At 42.5% G+C, this 18,719-nt stretch overlaps 1 protein-coding gene across 1 annotated transcript in view; it reads right to left on the reverse strand.

The window, feature by feature from the left end:
- Positions 1-17,366, reverse strand: part of LOC311111721 (leucine-rich repeat-containing G-protein coupled receptor 4-like) — a 28,562-nt gene extending 11,196 nt beyond the window's left edge. Inside the window, exons 1-4 of the mRNA XM_084154530.1 lie at positions 16,583-17,366; positions 7,051-7,122; positions 3,811-3,882; positions 1,681-1,752 (exon numbers count right to left, since the gene is read on the reverse strand). Of these exons, the coding sequence (XP_084010656.1) occupies positions 1,681-1,752; positions 3,811-3,882; positions 7,051-7,122; positions 16,583-16,770 (404 nt within the window). The 5' untranslated portion in view covers positions 16,771-17,366. The remainder of the gene's footprint in view (positions 1-1,680; positions 1,753-3,810; positions 3,883-7,050; positions 7,123-16,582) is intronic.
- Positions 17,367-18,719: the final 1,353 nt, after the last annotated feature.

Consider the following 18,719-nt stretch of genomic DNA (forward strand, 5'->3'; position numbering starts at 1 on the left):
GGAAATAGATTTTAGAAACCTTTATCTTACTAGTTATGTCACAGCAATGTGTGAATCCTGTCATACATTCACCACCATTAACATTCTCACGTTGAGGGCATTTCATATTGAAACAGCACATAACATAGAGAGAGAAAGAGAGAGAGAGAGCATGAAGGGCCAAGTAAGGAATGGTATTTATGAGGTATTTCTATTGCCTCAGTAGAAAAACATTACACTATGGTCTTCCATTTTTAACAGCTTTCCATTTCCCTTACTCTTATCAACCACAAATATTTGAATGACCCATTGGATAGCCTACTGCATTATAATGTATGTATAGTATGGTGTTACTATACAAATTGGAATTTCATTATTCTTCTAAATATTCTGTATTTACTTCTAACTATTTAGACTGTTCTGGTGAGGACTACAATAAAATGTTTTAAATAGCTTTGTTTGACAATCAAGGTTTCTACTAAATCTTAACCTTTCTAGTTTTGTATTTGGCTGCTGCTGCACATTCTGTTCATCATTCATGAAACATGCTCCTTAATGCTGGTATCACAACGTTCGCGCTCTTCCTCAACAAAAGCTCTATCCCTTTGTAATTCCGCTCTTCCCTTCACAGCCTAGCTGGGTTTCACTCTCCTCTCCCCTCTCCCTCTTTCTCTCCACCTCCATGACTCCATTTCTCTCTCTCCCCCTCTAAATTCCCTACGAGTCTGTGTTGGAAGCAGAAAGGCACGATGATTGACATCTAACTCTCAAAGGCATTATAGAAACCCAGCTAGGCTCTGCCAAAACATATTACTTCAGCTACAGACCTTAACCCCTAAGAGAGAAAAGACTTCTGCAAAAAAAGAGAAGGACAAAAGAGGCAAATCATGGGACTGAGGGAAAGGATCTGGAGAGGTGATAATGGCAGAAAGCTGGATTTTCAGCACGTCCCAGACCAGGCTTCCAGCTGGATCTCATCCTACACTATTCACAGTCAGAGTCAAAGAGGCACGGGGAAACAAAGATGGAGTAATGCTCAGTCATAGTCCCTCAGAGAGTGACATGCAGTAGTCACAGAGAGTCACTAAGTCAAAGAAAAGAGACGCTGGGGAGCTGGGGATTTGGAAACCAGTGCATGGCTCTACACTGACCTTTACAAGGAGCACGTGTGCGCCTAAGTTGAAAAATGTAGGAGCACACAAAGACATATAGGAGCAAAATGAAAAATATTTGAGTTATTAAAGCTAGAATCCTTAATTTTTCTAGGCACACTGGTGTTCCTAAATAGAAATTCCAGGTCGCATAGCAAAATATTCAAATGGTCGCACTGTAGAGCCCTGCAGTGTCTAGGAAACATAACAACCCACACACATCCCTTTCAAACCCATACAGGCAAAAACCAACCACATAAATAAATCCAGGATGTCTAACTGTTGGTGAATGCAACGTGGTGGGGGGTAGAGACAGCATGTTAACCAGATGGTTATGTGTGAGCTGTGTGAAGGTTAGTGCAATGATGCAGACCAGTCTAGAGGAAGCTATTAGTTCAATTGGATTGTAGAGTGAATGCTTCCCATTGTAATTGTCATGATTATGCTTACGATGTCCATTTGAGGAGTTTTGCCATTTCAAGTCTCTAAAAGGTGTGTGTGTGTGCACAGTCGTGTAATTCCAGATGGATGAAGAGATAGGGGGACTCACAGAGACTGTAGAGAGTAGAGGTTCTTTAGAGCTGTACTTGGAACAGTCTTCAGCTGGTTATTCTGCAACATCCTGAGGGAGAGAACACCGTTTTATAACCTGAACTGTGGTTGCACCAACATGCCTCCTCATTACAATTTCTGCACAACCAGCAGTCATGTGGTGCATACGAGAATGAGTAGATCAGCTCTGTATTGAGTTAAAGTGTGAACACAGTATGAAAATGTATGCACTCACTACTGTAAATCGCTCTGGATTAAAGCGTATGCTAAATGACTAAAATGTAAATTGAAAATGAACACAAAAGGATCACAAAGTGTTGCAGCCTCTCAACCTCTTATCTCTGTAAAGGGTCAACGTCATTGACTAACTAGCACCTCAGGCTTTGTTGCATAAGCTTGTGTATGGGTTCGGAGTGAGGTAGTGTGTACAGCATGGACTACAGTATAATTGACTGTGGGGAGGATGTGTGTGTCTGAGAACAGACGTTTGTTTCTGCATGCATATCCCATATGAAAAAATACTATAGTGTATACTATGGTAGGAATACTATAGTATTCACTGTGGACTTTACTCACTTACAGTTTACTATAGTATAAATACTATAGTAAAAAAAATAGTATATACTATAGTAATTACTGTAGCTTTTTTGCGGACTGTAGTATACTGTAGTATCTACTGTAGTATTTTTGCAGACATTACTGTGGTATTTACTAAAGTTATTTTATTATCTATGACATAGAAGTGGGGGGCTTTCTCTTTGACTAAACCTACTGGAGAAATACTAAAAGACCACATTTTCCATAACCTATAGGTAGGTAGGACTGGAGTCTGAACGGAAAGTTCAGAGCTTCTCCTCTTTTCTATAACCATAGGGAACGCAATACACTTAGTGTACAAAACATTAAGAACACCTTCCTAATATTGAGTTGCACCCCATTTTGCCCTCAGAACAGACTCAATTTGTCGAGGCATGAACTCTACAAGGTGTTGAAAGCATTCCACAGGGATGCTGACGCCAATGCTTCCCACAGTTGTGTCAAGTTGGCTGGATGTCCTTTGAGCGGTGGACCATTCTTGATACACACGGGAAACTGTTGAGCTTGAAAAACCCAGCAGCGTTGCAGTTCTTGACACACCCAAACCGGTGTGCCTGGCACCTCCTACCATTAAATATTTTGTCTTGCCCATTCATCCACTGAATGGCACACATACACAATCCATGTCTCAATTGACTCAAGGCTTGAAAATCATTATTTAACCTGTCTCCCCTCTCCATCTACACTGATTGAAGTGGATTTAACAAGTGACATCTATAAGGGATGATAGCTTTTACCTGGATTTACCTGGTCAGTTTATGTAAAGGAAATGTTTTGTCCACTCAGTGTATATGGTCTATACTTGGCATGTATGTTTCTCACTTACAGGTGGCACAAATTGCAGACTGTTGTGTTTTTGCTGATATTTCTGCAGTACTTACTACTGTGTTTTTTGTGGATAATACTGTTGTATTTACTATAGTATTCTACAGTATACTACAAAAGTACATACTACTAGTACTACACATGATCGAGGGATTCTACAGTTTGTAGTATAGTATTCGACACTATACCACAGAATTATATAGTAGGTACTGTAGTATTCTATAGTAAAGTGTAGTATTCTTCTTATGTGGGACGTGAGTACTTGACCATGTAGTGAAGAGCGTTAGTATCTGTCTGTGGATCCTAGTCTTTACTGGACACAGATGTGGTTATGGTGACTATCTCCCTTCCTCTCCACTATCAGTAGTCTCTGTCGTCAATGCAGGCTAGGGCCCAGGGGAACAGGCCCTCTGGTTTCCTGCCTCCACTCACACGTCATATGGCCACCGCTCGTTGGGAAGGAAGTGAACACCTCGGTTTTATTTCATTCACCTGTATTTCATTCACCTGTTTTATTTACAGGTGAGTGTGTGTGTGAATGTCTGTGTGTTTGCTTTTGTGTGGGTTGTGCCCGAGCACTCACCAGTATTGGACTTTGAACCCCTGGCTCAATGTACTGTCACAGAACATACAGGTATTATATGAGTGTTTGTCTGTGTGTGCGTGTTGTAAGTGTGTGTGTAGGACCAATGAGTGGCATACTTACAGAACTTTGAGCTGATGCAGTCCAGACAGAGCGTCAGGGTGGATGAATGAGAGGTCATTTCCTGCCAGTCGTCTGAGGTAGAGAGAGAGAGGAGAGAGAGAGAGAGAGAGAGAGAGAGAGAGAGAGAGAGAGAGAGAGAGAGAGAGAGAGAGAGAGAGAGAGAGAGAGAGAGAGAGAGAGAGAGAGAGAGAGAGAGAGAGAGAGAGAGAGAGAGAGAGAGAGAAATATGGTGATAAATTCCTATTTGCATCGAAAGCTAAACGATGATTCATACAGTAATCTTTATGTTGTTGATACAACTTTCAAAGCAGTCAATTTAACAGCTTCACTTTGAAATGTTAATACATACAAGATTGAAAGTCATCAACCAAAAAAACTAATGAAAACACCTCATAGGCTCCAGTTTGTGTTATCAAACATAGCATAACATAACATAACGCCTGGGGTGCCAGAGCGACGTGTCAGTGCGACGGCATGTTGTCACTTCACCAGATACTCTGGGAAGAGAGTGGCCGCATAAGGACTGGACCTGGGTTTCCCCTCCTGGGCCTGGTCTACCTCCCCTTCCCTTCCAGCCAGGATATCAGGAGGAACTGGACGTGTGAATAATCATGTGGGGGCGGAATGTCAGGGACTCATAGCTCCACCAAATCTGGCCTGGGAGATTAGCACCAGATTTATCACCCTCTGCAACTTGAGTCGGGTGGCGTTAGATTATCCTGCAGCCAATAGCTGCTGGGAATGAGCCTGAGAGCCTGGGGAATCTGAGTAACAACTCCCACCATGCCCGAATACAACCCTACAACGCACCCCCTTACTGGGGCCTACTGGGGGACACACTTCCAGGGATGTCGAACACTGTTGATCCATCATATGACAACCAGACAGCATCATATGACAGGGTCTCTAGTCTAAACACACAAACACTAGTGGCAGACTTCCACTGTGATCCAATGGCAGACCATGTTTACAATAACATATTTGTTGTGGGTGACAAACATGGTTAGGATTTGGAAGGCTATATAATGGTTCATGCGCTCCAACTTGACTTGGCTCTGGCTCAAACCAAATGATTGCCTTCCAGTGGTGGATTCCACAGGACACACTTCACCATCAAACAACCAAATCAATTCTCATGTGTCTTTGTCAACTATTCATTGACTGAATTGTTGCCTTTTGACAGCATTTTCATTATTTCCCAGCAGTAATTGAACTCTTGAAGCACTTGTAGTCAAAAGGGCCAGTTTCATGCACATAAATCAAGCCTACTCCTTGACTCTATTGCACTAAATTGTCTGCAATTGCAATCCCAACTACTGACAATTATTTAGCAAAAACAAGTTTAAACAATCTTGGTTTACAACATTTGTAAGATAATCGAGAAAATGAAAACAAAAAGAATTAGGCCTAATTTGACTAAATGCACCCAATGCTTTATATGAATCTAGGACTCCAATAATACAGCTTCATGTTTGAAAGCAGAGTAGGATTTATGTACAAATTGTATGTGGTTAGTGTGTCTGCCAGATTTATAAGGTACTGTAAACTTTACGTCCACAGCCTTGGAGCTGGTCAACGCCCACATGTCTACGGCCCAGCCACCACACGCAGGCCTGCTAACAAATTGCTAAGACATCCTTCACGTTTCAGGGTGAAGAACCTCCCCACCCATTCCCTTTCTCTCAACAAATTCAGAACACGTCCCTCTAGGCTTTGATGAGGGCAGAAGAATGTGCTAAGCCTTGTTGAGGAAAGACTAAATCCTCCCCTTCTGTAGCACCACTCCCACAGCCATTCTATTTCACTAATAAATTCACTGGTAGACAACATACACTTTTACAACATCAGAAAGTAAAGAGATTAGGAACACACGCTCATGGAGACAAATGTGTGCAGACACACAGACACATACACACAAAACCTTAAGCACACTAAACACAAATTGAGGGGGACGACTCCCCTACATCTCTTGATCTGTCAGCATGGTGGCTAGGCTGTGTTGTGCTTTGTTCAGGATGGGAGGTGTGTGCGAAGGAGGGTTGCGTGACTATCAGAGAGGGAATGTTCCTTTCTGGGCATGTCCCCCTCTCTCTCAGTCGGCCCTCAGGGCTGGAGCTGTGGTTCAGTGACACTACAACACCCTGGGCTATAGAGTCATCCGCTCAGTTCACTCAATGAAACCTTATGATTTGTTTCAAGGATAAGGCTAAACAAACACAAATTAAAAACTCTAGACACCTGTCAACAAAACAGCGTTCTGAAGCACGAATCTAACCGCTAGGGCCTACAGTGCTGCTCAGTAGGGTTGGGCGGTATCCCGATTTTCATACCGTTTCTGTACCATACCGGGGTACATACCGGGAAATATACCGTACCCCGGGGTATCTCCCAAGCCTACTGCTCAGCTCCAGAGCAGGATGGAACCCAGAGAACAGGTTTCACTATGTATATATGACACTGGGCAGAGACCCCTGCCCCTGCCTGAAAGGTAATGTTGAGTGGTAGAGTGCAGCGAGGGTGCGTTTTTAGCCTGGTTGTCATGGAAACCATTGTTTTGCCTTCTTCCTTCCTGCCTTGCATTCCTCCACTTACAATGCGATGAAAAGTAAATTGCCCTTTGACAAAACAGATGAAGTAGGCCTAGTGTTTGGAAAAGAAGAGAGCGAAGACTGGTTCGAGATGAAAGACACACAGGCTAAAATAACATGGACACAAAAGCAGCACTGGGAGCAGAATAGTGTTAGCTGGTCATTTTGCATTCTCAGGGTTGCATGTTACCTGATATCAGGTAGACAGATCTTATCTTTACTTCCAGCTCTGAACCAGACAGAGGGGTATTTAAAGAGTAAAGAGATGACAAACACACGCTAAGATTAGATATGCTCATTGAATGGGTCCCAGAACTGAGACATGCAGTTGCCATCCTGTTAATTCTCAAATAAAATACAAAGAAAGAACGTGATGCATCTCACATAGATGTTCTCTAGAATCATACATAGCCTATAGTCATGGTACTTTTTGATAGCTATCATGGTAAAACTCGCCCTTTGTGAAAACACTGCAACTTAGCCGACTCTACAATGGCATGACTCTTTGGTGTAAAATAAACTACAGGGTTCTTTATATCTTGTTGATCAAACACATAATACAACTGGTCTGTTGTGGTTGAAAACCACTGATTATCATATGCATGTGACAAGAACTGTATTGGGTAATGTACAAGAAAAGATGAATACTCACAGTTCTTCTAGATAGGGGAAGTTCTTGAAGACGAATGCCGGGAGCTCTGTGATGTTATTCATGCTGATGTCACTGTGGAACCAAAGTGTCATGAGTGGATCAGTATTTCTCTCAGGTTAGAAACAGAACACGGCCCTGATTCCAATTCAAATCTCAAACAATCAAGCTGGACTTATACTCCTAAAGACACAACAACAGAGAATTGCAGAAATAGTACATAATGTATGGTAGTGGGTAACAAATTAATATTTTTGGAGGCATAACTAGTAAGTAATTGCTCGGAAGCATGCTTTCAACACTGTTACATTGGTTTTCCTGTAGATTGGTAGAGGGAAAGTACTGTCATCTTCCCAAGGAGCATAATGATTCATTTGGGCCAAAACAGGTCCCCAGCAGTACTGTAAAACCTTGAAGAAACCCTTCTCATATGGCCCAAGGGACGTTCGCTTTTCCAACTCACTGCAGGGAAAGACAGGCATGTAGCAGCACGACAACTATGCAGACAACACTCACGTTTCTTCCCCACCTGACTAATTCAGTATGTGACTTAGATATGTAATACATAGAGAGTAACCATGGGCAAAAATTGTCATCGAATCCAACTGAAGTTCTTGGAATTGATGAGAGATTGTTATATAGGCAGGTTTAGTAAAGATCGTAAACTGATTTTAGAAGGATCCTAAAGCAGTCTACAGATTAGTGCACATCCTACAAAAATGACACAGGCTATAGTATAAAAAGACTGCAAAAATGGTATGACACCATAGCCATTCCCTTGTGTTCCACAACTCAACAGAGAGTAGCTTTTAACTTAGGAATCCATTCATTGTTTTCAAAGAGGAGCCCATAGACACCAGATGTTAGAGTTGAAGTACAACACGGGGGGCCAGTATGAAAAATAAAAAATAATGTATGCACTCTCTAACTGTAAGTCGCTCTGGATAAGAGCGTCTGCTAAATGACTAAAATGTAAAATGTAACAGGACTGAAAAAACATCCTGCATTTGTTAATGAAGCGAAACCCCCCCCAAAAAATTGTCCATCTTGAATTTCACTACCAGGCCTCCCCAAAGTTTTGCATGTGTGTGCATGTAGGACTTTGGATCCTTAAAGGATAATATCGCCCGCCACACTCCCACCCCCCACGTTTCAAGCTACAAAGGCCCCCAACAGAAGCCCTCATCGTCCCTGCCATCTCTCTTTCCCATCTCTAGGTTACCTAGCTTATCCAATTGCCTTCTAGGCTCTGTACAATGGAGCTTCCACCTTGACCCCCCCCCCCCCCTTATCCCCCCTACTGACTCTCCTGGGGGCGTTGTGGGGCCACTATTTGGAAGGCTTTCCCGGTGGTCCCTCCTTTAGATACATTCTGTCTTGCTGACAGCACCCCTACACACGCACCCTGTAACCATCTTTCACAGGCTGTTGGCTGCCATGGTCAAGAGTGCAGGCAGCCACAGGGACAGGATGAAAGGGTGGCCTGTGAATGCCGTCATCCTCCCTTCCGGCTGCTTTAGTCATCAGGGGGCCTGCCTATCCTACATAGAAATACAGTTGTGATACATATAGAACAGACAAAAAACAGCACTATTTCTGAAGCAAAAAAGTTATATGCCCACTGGTTTGAGGGTATGAAATGTCAACATGACATCAAATAATGCAAAGGTGTCACTTTGGGCTCATAGCAGCCTTGGTGGGAAATGGAAAGAATCACATTTCTAGCAAGAGTTGCCAAAAGTTTCACTTCTCAAGCCAGATTGCCTTACAGAAAAAAAAAAGAGATCAGCGACAAAGAAATCCTTCAAAACACTAATCACACCCAACAGAGGAAAGTATGGGGAGAAGGCAGCGGAGGCTGTTGTCAAGTCTCAACAGAGCACCTTTAAAACTCCCTGGGATTTCACCTCCAATCCAAGTAAATAGAGACATATAGATCCTCTTAGCTCAGATGTTTTTTTTTGTTACTAAAAGACACATGATACCTTTCCAAACTCACTTTTGCAGTCAATGTCAAAGACCAAATCTATACCTTTGAAACAATTTAAAAATAAGCAATAATTAATAATCTCTGCTATGATGCAAGATGAATATATTTATTCTATCTCTGCATTATCTCAAAGCCAACCACAACCTCTCCATGGTAAGAGGGTCAAAAAGAGGTCAACTCTGTTCAAGTCTCTGGCAATTGAGAAAATATACTTGTTATTTAGTGGCTTATTTGTGTGGTCTCTGATGGTTGGAGCATGGTTTTAGAAATGTTTATGGTCATAAGCACATCCTTAAAACTTTGGTGCTGGGCTAATAAAGAAGGCCTGCACACTGTTTATGTTCCCAATTCACCACTTTATTGACAACGTTTAGATCTGAAACTGATCTTGGTCAGCATGGTTTTAACCTGAGCTCAGGGTTAGCTTCCCCCTCACAATTACACAGGCCACTGGTGTTTGTCCACAGACCAGACAAGGACCTCACCAAAGCCACACAACAACCACAGAGCTCCACATTACAGACAGAGAAATATACATGGAGTGTGCCAAGCAGTGCAAAGGCAGACCAAAAAAGAGATTCAAATTAAAGCGACTCTAAAACCAAGGCGTGTATATGTGGTATGTGTGTGGGTGGATCAGACACTCTGGCTGGCATGGAGCCATGAGAGGGAGGGAAAGCTACCATGCCAAGAACAGCAAGAACAGTAAGGATTGACAGACAGGACAACGGCAGATAAGTAAGATAGAGATTTGGGGAAAAAGGTTACTACGTCCTTCCTTTGAAGATCTCTGGGTGATGAGTTGGAGGGCGTTGAAGGTAGCAAGTGTAAAAAGTATCTGATGTAGTCTCTGCAAGGGCCTTGCTTCAAGGTGGCATAGCCTTAGTTCAGGTGCACCATGAATCCCAAGGTGATCTTCAAAAGGAGGACAACTTCACTTCTTCAATACCTTTTGGCAGTGTTTATTTAGCCGGCTAATCGATATCCTGCCGGTAGATCATTTGTTGAGGTAGAGAAGCCAAACAGGGCACCAACCCAACCACCTGCTACCATTGACTCCCTCAGAAGTAAAGCAAACTCAGTAATGCTTTTGCTTTTTAGCCCCCTGGTCCCATGACAACAGAGTTGTGGGAAAGGTGCAGGTAATGGGAAACTATTTTCTCAGCTGGCTGTTTCTTATTGACTAGAGAGGAGGTGAAGGTGGTGAGAATTGAGGAAGATGGCTGAGGTTCCCTGGCTGCCATGCTGGAAAGGAACAAGGGAACTTTGTATACACAGACGGGCAGAGTGTTCTACCATGGGAGTGCAGAGAAGGTCAAGCATTTACCACATGGGGACAAGGGGAGACTGATTCACTATAGCTAGAGTACAAACAACCAGCCTGCAAGGCAAACATGTCAGAGACAGAGGGGGAGAGAAGTGATTGATATGGGTATGGGAGTTGTTGTTGTTAGCTTTCATTAAACGTATTGTTATTTTGCTATTCTAATGTATGCTTTGTATGCCAATTTACAACATTGAATTGAACCGAGAGAGAGATTGACAGAGAATGTGATGATGAGAGTTGGAGAGGATTATGGAAAAAGAGGATGAAAATTAGGAAGATGAGTAAGTGATTAGAAGTAAAAGAGAGTGAGAGTTGTGTATGAGGGAGAGAGAGAAAGAGACAGACAGAGCAATGTAAACATTCTACCATCTAGCAGTCATCCTGTTTGGGAGCGGGAACCAGTGACTGGCTCCTTTCACCTCTGCTGACCATGAACAAAAGTATAATTCAGCTTAAGATGGATAGAGGGCACCAATGGCGAGTGAGCTAGCTGGACCAGTGGACTGAAAGGGCACTAGTCCCCCTATCCCCTCCCCTAAACTTGTGCTTGTTCACACTATGAAAGGACTTCAATTGAGATGAGATGTGAGAAGTGACCCCCTCCTATCCCAAACCCTCATGTCCCCGCACACATGAGAGTGACACAGTCACCAAGCCCTCAAGAGGCTGAGATGTTCTTTCATCACTCGTATCCAGCAGAGATGCAGCAGGCATCCACTGTCAGAGGGGAAATTGGTGTACAGGGTGAGGGGGGTTCCAGAACTTATTTCTCTCTCACCTCACCTGTTCTCCTCAGGCAGGAGAGTCTCCATTTCAGCTGCCAATAAAAAAACGTCATGTACACACCAACATGCTGCAGGCAGCTCCACCCCCCAGCCTGCCTCTCCAACCTTCCCCTGGGCTGCTGGCTGGTGCCAACCCAACACACTGATTTATGGACTGATAAAACAAAGGGCACAGGCCACTTCCCATCTGTGTCAAATTCCATAAGATTATGCAAATCAACAGATGCATAAATTTATTGTAGGATATTGCCAACGAAAGTGGTAATGTACAGTACTGAATATTATTTTGTGACCAAGTATATTGGTTACTAATTTTGACGAATGACGAAGTAATGCTCTCTAAATAACTACAAATGCAGGACAAGAGCAGGTCTAGTCATACCTCTGTCTGAAACTATTCCAATTTTAAAAGGACATTCCAGAATTCCAAGGCCAGAAATCCAACAAAAGACCTGACTTTCAAAAGATGAAGTTAATGTTTGTGGTCCTATTTATTTTAGTTATTTTCATACAGAACTGCTGCCCTCCATTCTCCTCTCTGCTTCTATGTCCAACAGTTTCAGTACATTCATGGGGTGGCAGATTGTACTGGATGGAATCACAGCAGGAGGAAAATCCCAAACAAAGCCAACCTTCTAGGAAACCATTCTCCCACCTGTGGGGACAGCAGGGCCTGCAATGTTCCTCCTGTAAGACTGCTGGACCTGTCTGCTTCTGTCATTATCTCTGTGTGTGTGTGTGTGTGTGTGTGTGTGTGTGTCAGTCAATTTCCCTGTCCATGAATCTCTCCCTTCAGTAATTTTCCATATCTCAATTTATCAAGCTCCTCACTACTTGCCTGTCTTGTTGATCCCTGTCTGTTTCTGCTGTTTGAGCAAAAAAGCTTATAATTGCCACTAAACGTCACAGCAGATGATGTGTACCCCAAAGAATAGACTACCGGTAGTGTGTCAGCAAATAAGCAACTTAATGTAAAGTGTTACCAAAATATGTTTCTAGAAGAGTACTAAGGATGTAATTCCACTTTTGATGAGTGATAACTGAGATTAAATTGACATTATGGAGGTGAATATTTTGTTTAGTTCTTTAAACAAACATTAGCTCACTTCCGGTAAGGAGCATTACCAGCTCAGCACAGCCTCCCTGTGCATTAGCTCTGACAAAAGAGTCTTTCTACAGCTGTGATGTGTCGCACTAATCCATCATGACCCCTGCCCTCTGCTCACCAAAACACAGAAGGAATGGAAAGAAGGGGAGTTTAAGAGACGGAGAAGAGACATTGAATGGAGAGAGGGAGAGAGAGAAAAATACAGAGTGAGAGAAATAGAAAGAGAGAGACAGCTGCACTAAGGGTCAATTCCACAGCAACAGACCAATAAAACATTACTTGAAAATGTATTTCAAACAGAACCCAATGATTGACCACTTAACAATTTCCACTGAACATTTTACAAAAGCACATTTACTTGAAGAACAGTGCAGATGCAGTTTGGTAACATAATTATGTTTTGTACTGTTTGTGCCATCATTCTTTTACCAAACTTTGCATCTGCACTGTTCTACAAGTAAATGTGTTTTTGTAAAATGTTCTGTGGAAATTGCTAAGTAGTCCCTATGCATGAAGTTGTATCATTTGCAATCACTGGTTTTTGTTTGACATACATTTTAAAGTGAAAATTCACTCTGTTAGTGTGGAATTGCCCTAACGCAACCCGTCAAATACTCGGAGGGCTTGAACTGAATATATCACATAGTTATGAGCTAAAAAGCTGTCACAAAGCATTTAGTTAACCTTGCTCAGTGTAGGCGCACAAGAAGCCTCCTCGCCCACACTTCCAATCGTAATAAGTAGACTTGGCAATTGTAATACAATATTTGGGGATATGTTGGTAACTTACATACAAGTCTGAAAAGACCATGGTGTTTGATAACAGCATACATTACACTGTGTCTTAGTTGACACATTGGTAAATACCACTGTTTCTCTTCAGTTTACCAGACACAAAACATCCCTACATTGGCGGTTTATTGGGTCAACTAGAGCTTGCGGATTTCTACAATTCTGCTGAATATTAATACACTCAAGAAGTTAAAAAATAGACTTACAGTCCATGTGGTGTAATGTTCAGGTACCTAGGTGGAAATAAAGGTAAAAACCAATCCCTCAGCTTATGTTAAGTAAATAAAGGTGATGGTGATATTGTATATATTTCAATTTCTCATTCAGTCTTGGATATGAAACTGTTCTGTATCAATACCCACCAGGCCCAGACGTCAGTTCAACATCTATTTCAAGTTGGTTCTACGTTGGTTCAACCAGTGTGTGCCCAGAGGGTAGTCTTCTCAAGGTCAGATCCTTCCTTCTTTTCTACATTAGGAAGCACATTTCCTTGGTCCACCTTCAATGAATAACACATAGCCCATTTGACGCCCTTGGGCGGCTGCTCAGTTGATCATTAACTAAGACATTGTGAAACCTTTAAGGCTAGTTAACCAGAAATATATTAACTATGTAGTCCCAGTCTCAGTTTCTCCTCAGTTAGTAATGCTCTTCCTCTCTAGTAAGGTAGGGCAGAGCAACTTCCTTTTCTTGGTACAGAGACAAAGACAGATATGATGGCGGAATCACAGGGAATACAGAAAAGAAACCATGACCATTCCTTCAAATCAACTATAGGCTAACTAAAAGATCCATGTCATAGGGCTTTTGGTTTAGTTGTTATTTTGTGGTGTTGATCACAACAGCTTTTTCGTTTCGGCGGTTCCTGGCCAAGATCCAGAAAATATTTTTCTTTGTTAAAAATATACAGTCTACAAACAATTTCACATTTTCCCCATGTTGATAAGTTGATTGAGCCACAATTTTGCAACTTAGGAAACTTTGGAAGTATAGTAAATAAGACTTAATTTTTACAGTAAAGTGTTACCCAACTGACTAATTCTGGGGTAAATTCTGGGGTATCCCTGTAAGATGAATTTGAAAGGTTTTCCTGCATCACTTTGTAAAGGACATGTTATGCATATGTAAAGGATATGTCATGCAGATATCAGAATACCAACCACAACAACTGTCTCTGAGATGATGGGTAAGTGTGTCCGCAGTGTTTTCTTTTAGGGGTAGGCATACACCTAAAGTGACCTGGGACTTTCTCTGCCATGATGTGAGTTGGTAAGTGGAGCAGCATTCAGGATAAACAGTCTCAGGCAGGTACAATCACCTTCCTGCCTGGGTATTTCTGGGACCTCTGTATGTCTGATCGCCAATATTATAAAGATCAAATTAATGGTATACACCAAAGCATTATATGAGGTTCCCTCTGTCAATGCCTGTTCGGGATCAAACCTCCACCTTCTCACAACCACAGGCACAAGACGTCTTCATAGTTGTATTCCATCACATCTCACCAAGGAGTCAGTCCAGACTACAGAGCCAAGTCAGGCTGAAGAATCAGCAAATGAAGACAAATCCACCTTCTTGCTTTACACTGATGATGGACTACTATTCCACATGTCCCTGAATATGAGTGTAAACGATCATGGCCGTGGTCTAAGAAAGTGAAGGTTCAGGTCCCAGGCCAAGGAATATGCTATAGCTTGTATGCTTTCCAGTAGAGTAAAAACTAGGGTATATGCGGTATCATTTTAAGGAAAGGTCAGCAAGTGAATGAGTTTGGACCAATATCAACAATTTTGGCAACCATTGCATTAAAAAAAATAATAGCCTAGCCAATACTACAGTGAGGGAAATAAGTATTTGACCCCCTCTCAATCAGAAAGATTTCTGGCTCCCAGGTGTCTTTTATACAGGTAAAGAGCTGAGATTAGGAGCACACTCTTAAAGGGAGTGCTCCTAATCTCAGCTTGTTACCTGTATAAATGACACCTGTCCACAGAAGCAATCAATCAATCAGATTCCAAACTCTCCACCATGGCCAAGACCAAAGAGCTCTCCAAGGATGTCAGGGACAAGATTGTAGACCTACACAAGGCTGGAATGGGCTACAAGACCATCGCCAAGCAGCTTGGTGAGAAGGTGACAATAGTTGGTGCGAATATTCGCAAATAGAAGAAACACAAAATAACTGTCAATCTCCCTCGGCCTGGGGCTCCATGCAAGATCTCACCTCATGGAGTTGCAATGATCATGAGAACGGTGAGGAATCAGCCCAGAACTACACGGGAGGATCTTGTCAATGATCTCAAGGCAGCTGGGACCATAGTCACCAAGAAAACAATTGGTAACACACCATGCCGTGAAGGACTGAAATCCTGCAGCGCCCGCAAGGTCCCCCTGCTCAAGAAAGCACATATACAGGCCCGTCTGAAGTTTGCCAATGAACAACTGAATGATTCAGAGGAGAACTGGGTGAAAGTGTTGTGCTCAGATGAGACCAAAATGGAGCTCTTTGGCATCAACTCAAATCGCCGTGTTTGGAGGAGGAGGAATGCTGCCTATGACCCCAAGAACACCATCCCCACCGTCAAACATGGAGGTGGAAACATTATGCTTTGGGGGTGTTTTTCTGCTAAGGGGACAGGACAACTTCACCGTATCAAAGGGACGATGGACGGGGCCATGTACCGTCAAATCTTGGGTGAGAACCTCCTTCCCTCAGCCAGGGCATTGGAATGGGTTGTGGATGGGTATTCCAGCATGACAATGACCCAAAACACACGGCCAAGGCAACAAAGGAGTGGCTCAAGAAGAAGCACATTAAGGTCCTGGAGTGGCCTAACCAGTCTCCAGACCTTAATCCCATAGAAAATCTGTGGAGGGAGCTGAAGGTTCGAGTTGCCAAACGTCAGCCTCGAAACCTGGTGACCAACTACAAGAAACGTCTGACCTCTGTGATTGCCAACAAGGGTTTTGCCACCAAGTACTAAGTCATGTTTTGCAGAGGGGTCAAATACTTATTTCCCTCAATAAAATGCAAATCAATTTATAACATTTTTGACATGCGTTTTTCTGTATTTTTTGTTGTTGTTATTCCGTCTCTCACTGTTCAAATAAACCTACCATTAAAATTATAGACTGATCATGTCTTTGTCAGTGGGCAAACGTACAAAGTCAGCAGGGGATCAAATACTTTTTTCCCTCACTGTATATATACTGTATCAACCTTTTGTTTTATGGCCTATTTTTCCTCTGGCTGTTCTTCATTCTTTGTGTTTGCCCTCTTATACCAACCACAATAATGTGTTTGTTATTAGTTTAATCACTGATCCACAACCAAAGGTTGTATAAACGCACTCTATTATTTGGCTTCATTGACAGCCATTGTGCAAAAGTTTGCTCTAGTAGTGACGTGGAGAGGTGTCCCTCTCGAGTAAGTAGTGGCCAACCTTACCGTTACAAACACTTCCTAACCAGGGAGAGAGATTGATTGTAGGTTTAATCGTGTTTTATTACAGTTTCAATGTGTTGATACTTACAGATAGTAGGTGAAGGCGCTTAGACCAGTTGGAACAGTGGTCAGACCCTTCCCAGAGCAATCCGCGCCTCCGTCCTCGTCGCAGCTGCATGAGGACGAACAAATAGCCGGAGTGGATTGTCCTTGACCAGCGGCACCGTCCCGTAGTGAACACAACCGCAAAAATATCCAGACGACAAACACGCGCATGTTCTTCTTCTGTTCAGATTGAGCAAAAATTGTTTTACGTTTCTCTCTTATAAGGACATATAGGCTACTTTTCACGTGACTGCTCCGTTGTGGTGGCTTGTCCAAGAAGCTTGAATACGTATAATTTTTTATAGGTAGTCGACCACTTCAAGAATATAAAATGTTAATGCATCAGTCCCACCAAAAATATATCATTAACTACCCCTGTCAAACCTGGGTATTTTTCTTTACTCAAACAATGCGGTTTACCTTGCACTAGAAAAGTGTCCTCCTATGCATCCCGTGTGGAGTGTTGGTCCCATAAAAAATAAGTAGCACCAGTCCACACAGACGACAAAAACGGCACCTTTTGCTTTTTTCCGTTTTCGTTGTCCCATTAAATCAGCAAACCAGGCGGATCCGTGCGTGGTCAAAATAAGAAGCTTCAATACAATTCTCCAACCGAAATGGGAAACATTTGGTGCCTTGTTTTTGCTATCGTTTCCCTCTCCTGATTTGTTTCCTGTAGAAAAACAGTCAGCTTTCAGCCATTCCTCACGTTTCCTTCCTTTGCTCCCTGCCACCAGCAGCCCGCTTTTTCTTGCTCACTCCGTAAGCACCCTGCCGGACAACCTGCCACACGATCTGCTGAATACAGTATGTTAATACTGACCTACATATTAATGATTTGACAACGTCACACTTTTGCTTTAGTAGGCAACATACTGCAATTAATAACTTTGTAATTGTGTAACAATTAATTGAAATCATCAATTCATTGTCACCTCATTCCTTTCTTTGAGTGTGGTACCATCTCAGGATAGTCCTTTGATAGTAATTGGTCAATATCTGATATAATGGTAGGCATACCATTGATATTTTAGTGAATTCCAACTGACCGAAATGTAGTTATTATTAGGTATGCCTAATTGTCCGGGCATTATCATTTTACCATATGATTTCTACCAATAATACTGTAGGCCTAAAATAAAGTGTAACGAACAGTTTCTTCAACAACTACATGCCAGATGAAACTTGTTAGGTAGCCTTTTCAGGTCAAATGTTATTTGTTTGATAACATAATACTTTTCTTTGTGTGGGACCTGTGATTTGTTGAGTCGGAACTTAGGCCATGCACCCTTTTCTGCTTGACTCCTGCCTCCAACAAGGGGCAATGTGAAAGTGTGACAACAATCCACCCAGTAGAGTAGATACTTCTCTCTCGAGGGTTTAAGAATCGCTGTGTTAAATAGGACTCTATCTTCACCAACCGGGTGGCGGGTAAGGTACTTTGTTACTTGTCCACTTCCAACTTGTCCACTGCTCCCTCCTCCCAGTGTTGCTCTTCTCTGTGGTTGGGCAGGCAATCCTCTGTGACTTGTGGCAGAGCCTCTGCCGCAGAGGTGACCAGTGTGAGCTCTCAAGAGGCATGCAGACCTACAGCGGGTGCCATTCAGCCTGTTCAACGTAAAAAAAATATATGGATAGTGTATGATATTGAAGTGGATAGTGTATGATATCATTAAGAAACTTTGTAGAACCAGCCATCTCTCCAAACTGAGCAGCCAGAGAAGAAGGAAACTTCTTAAGGATGCCACCATAGGCAATACCAGCTTTGAAAGAGACAAAGGGCTACACATCATGCTTTGAGCATAATGGAATCAGGGCTGTGTTCTGTTTCTAACCTGAGAGAAATACTGATCCGCTCATGACGCTTGTTGTTTGGTTCCACAGTGACATCAGCATGAATGTTATAATGGCGCCGGAGGGGATGGCTGCCATTTTACGGGCTCCTAACCAACTGTGCTATTTTGTGTGTTTTTTCACATTGTTTGTAACTTATTTTGTACATACAGTGAAGGAAAAAAGTATTTGATCCCCTGCTGATTTTGTACATTTGCCCACTGACAAAGACATGATCAGTCTATAATTTTAATGGTAGGTTTATTTGAACAGTGAGAGACAGAATA

Source organism: Coregonus lavaretus, assembly GCF_964263955.1.
Source record: "Coregonus lavaretus genome assembly, chromosome: 37".
NCBI classification, from domain to species: Eukaryota; Metazoa; Chordata; class Actinopteri; order Salmoniformes; family Salmonidae; genus Coregonus; species Coregonus lavaretus.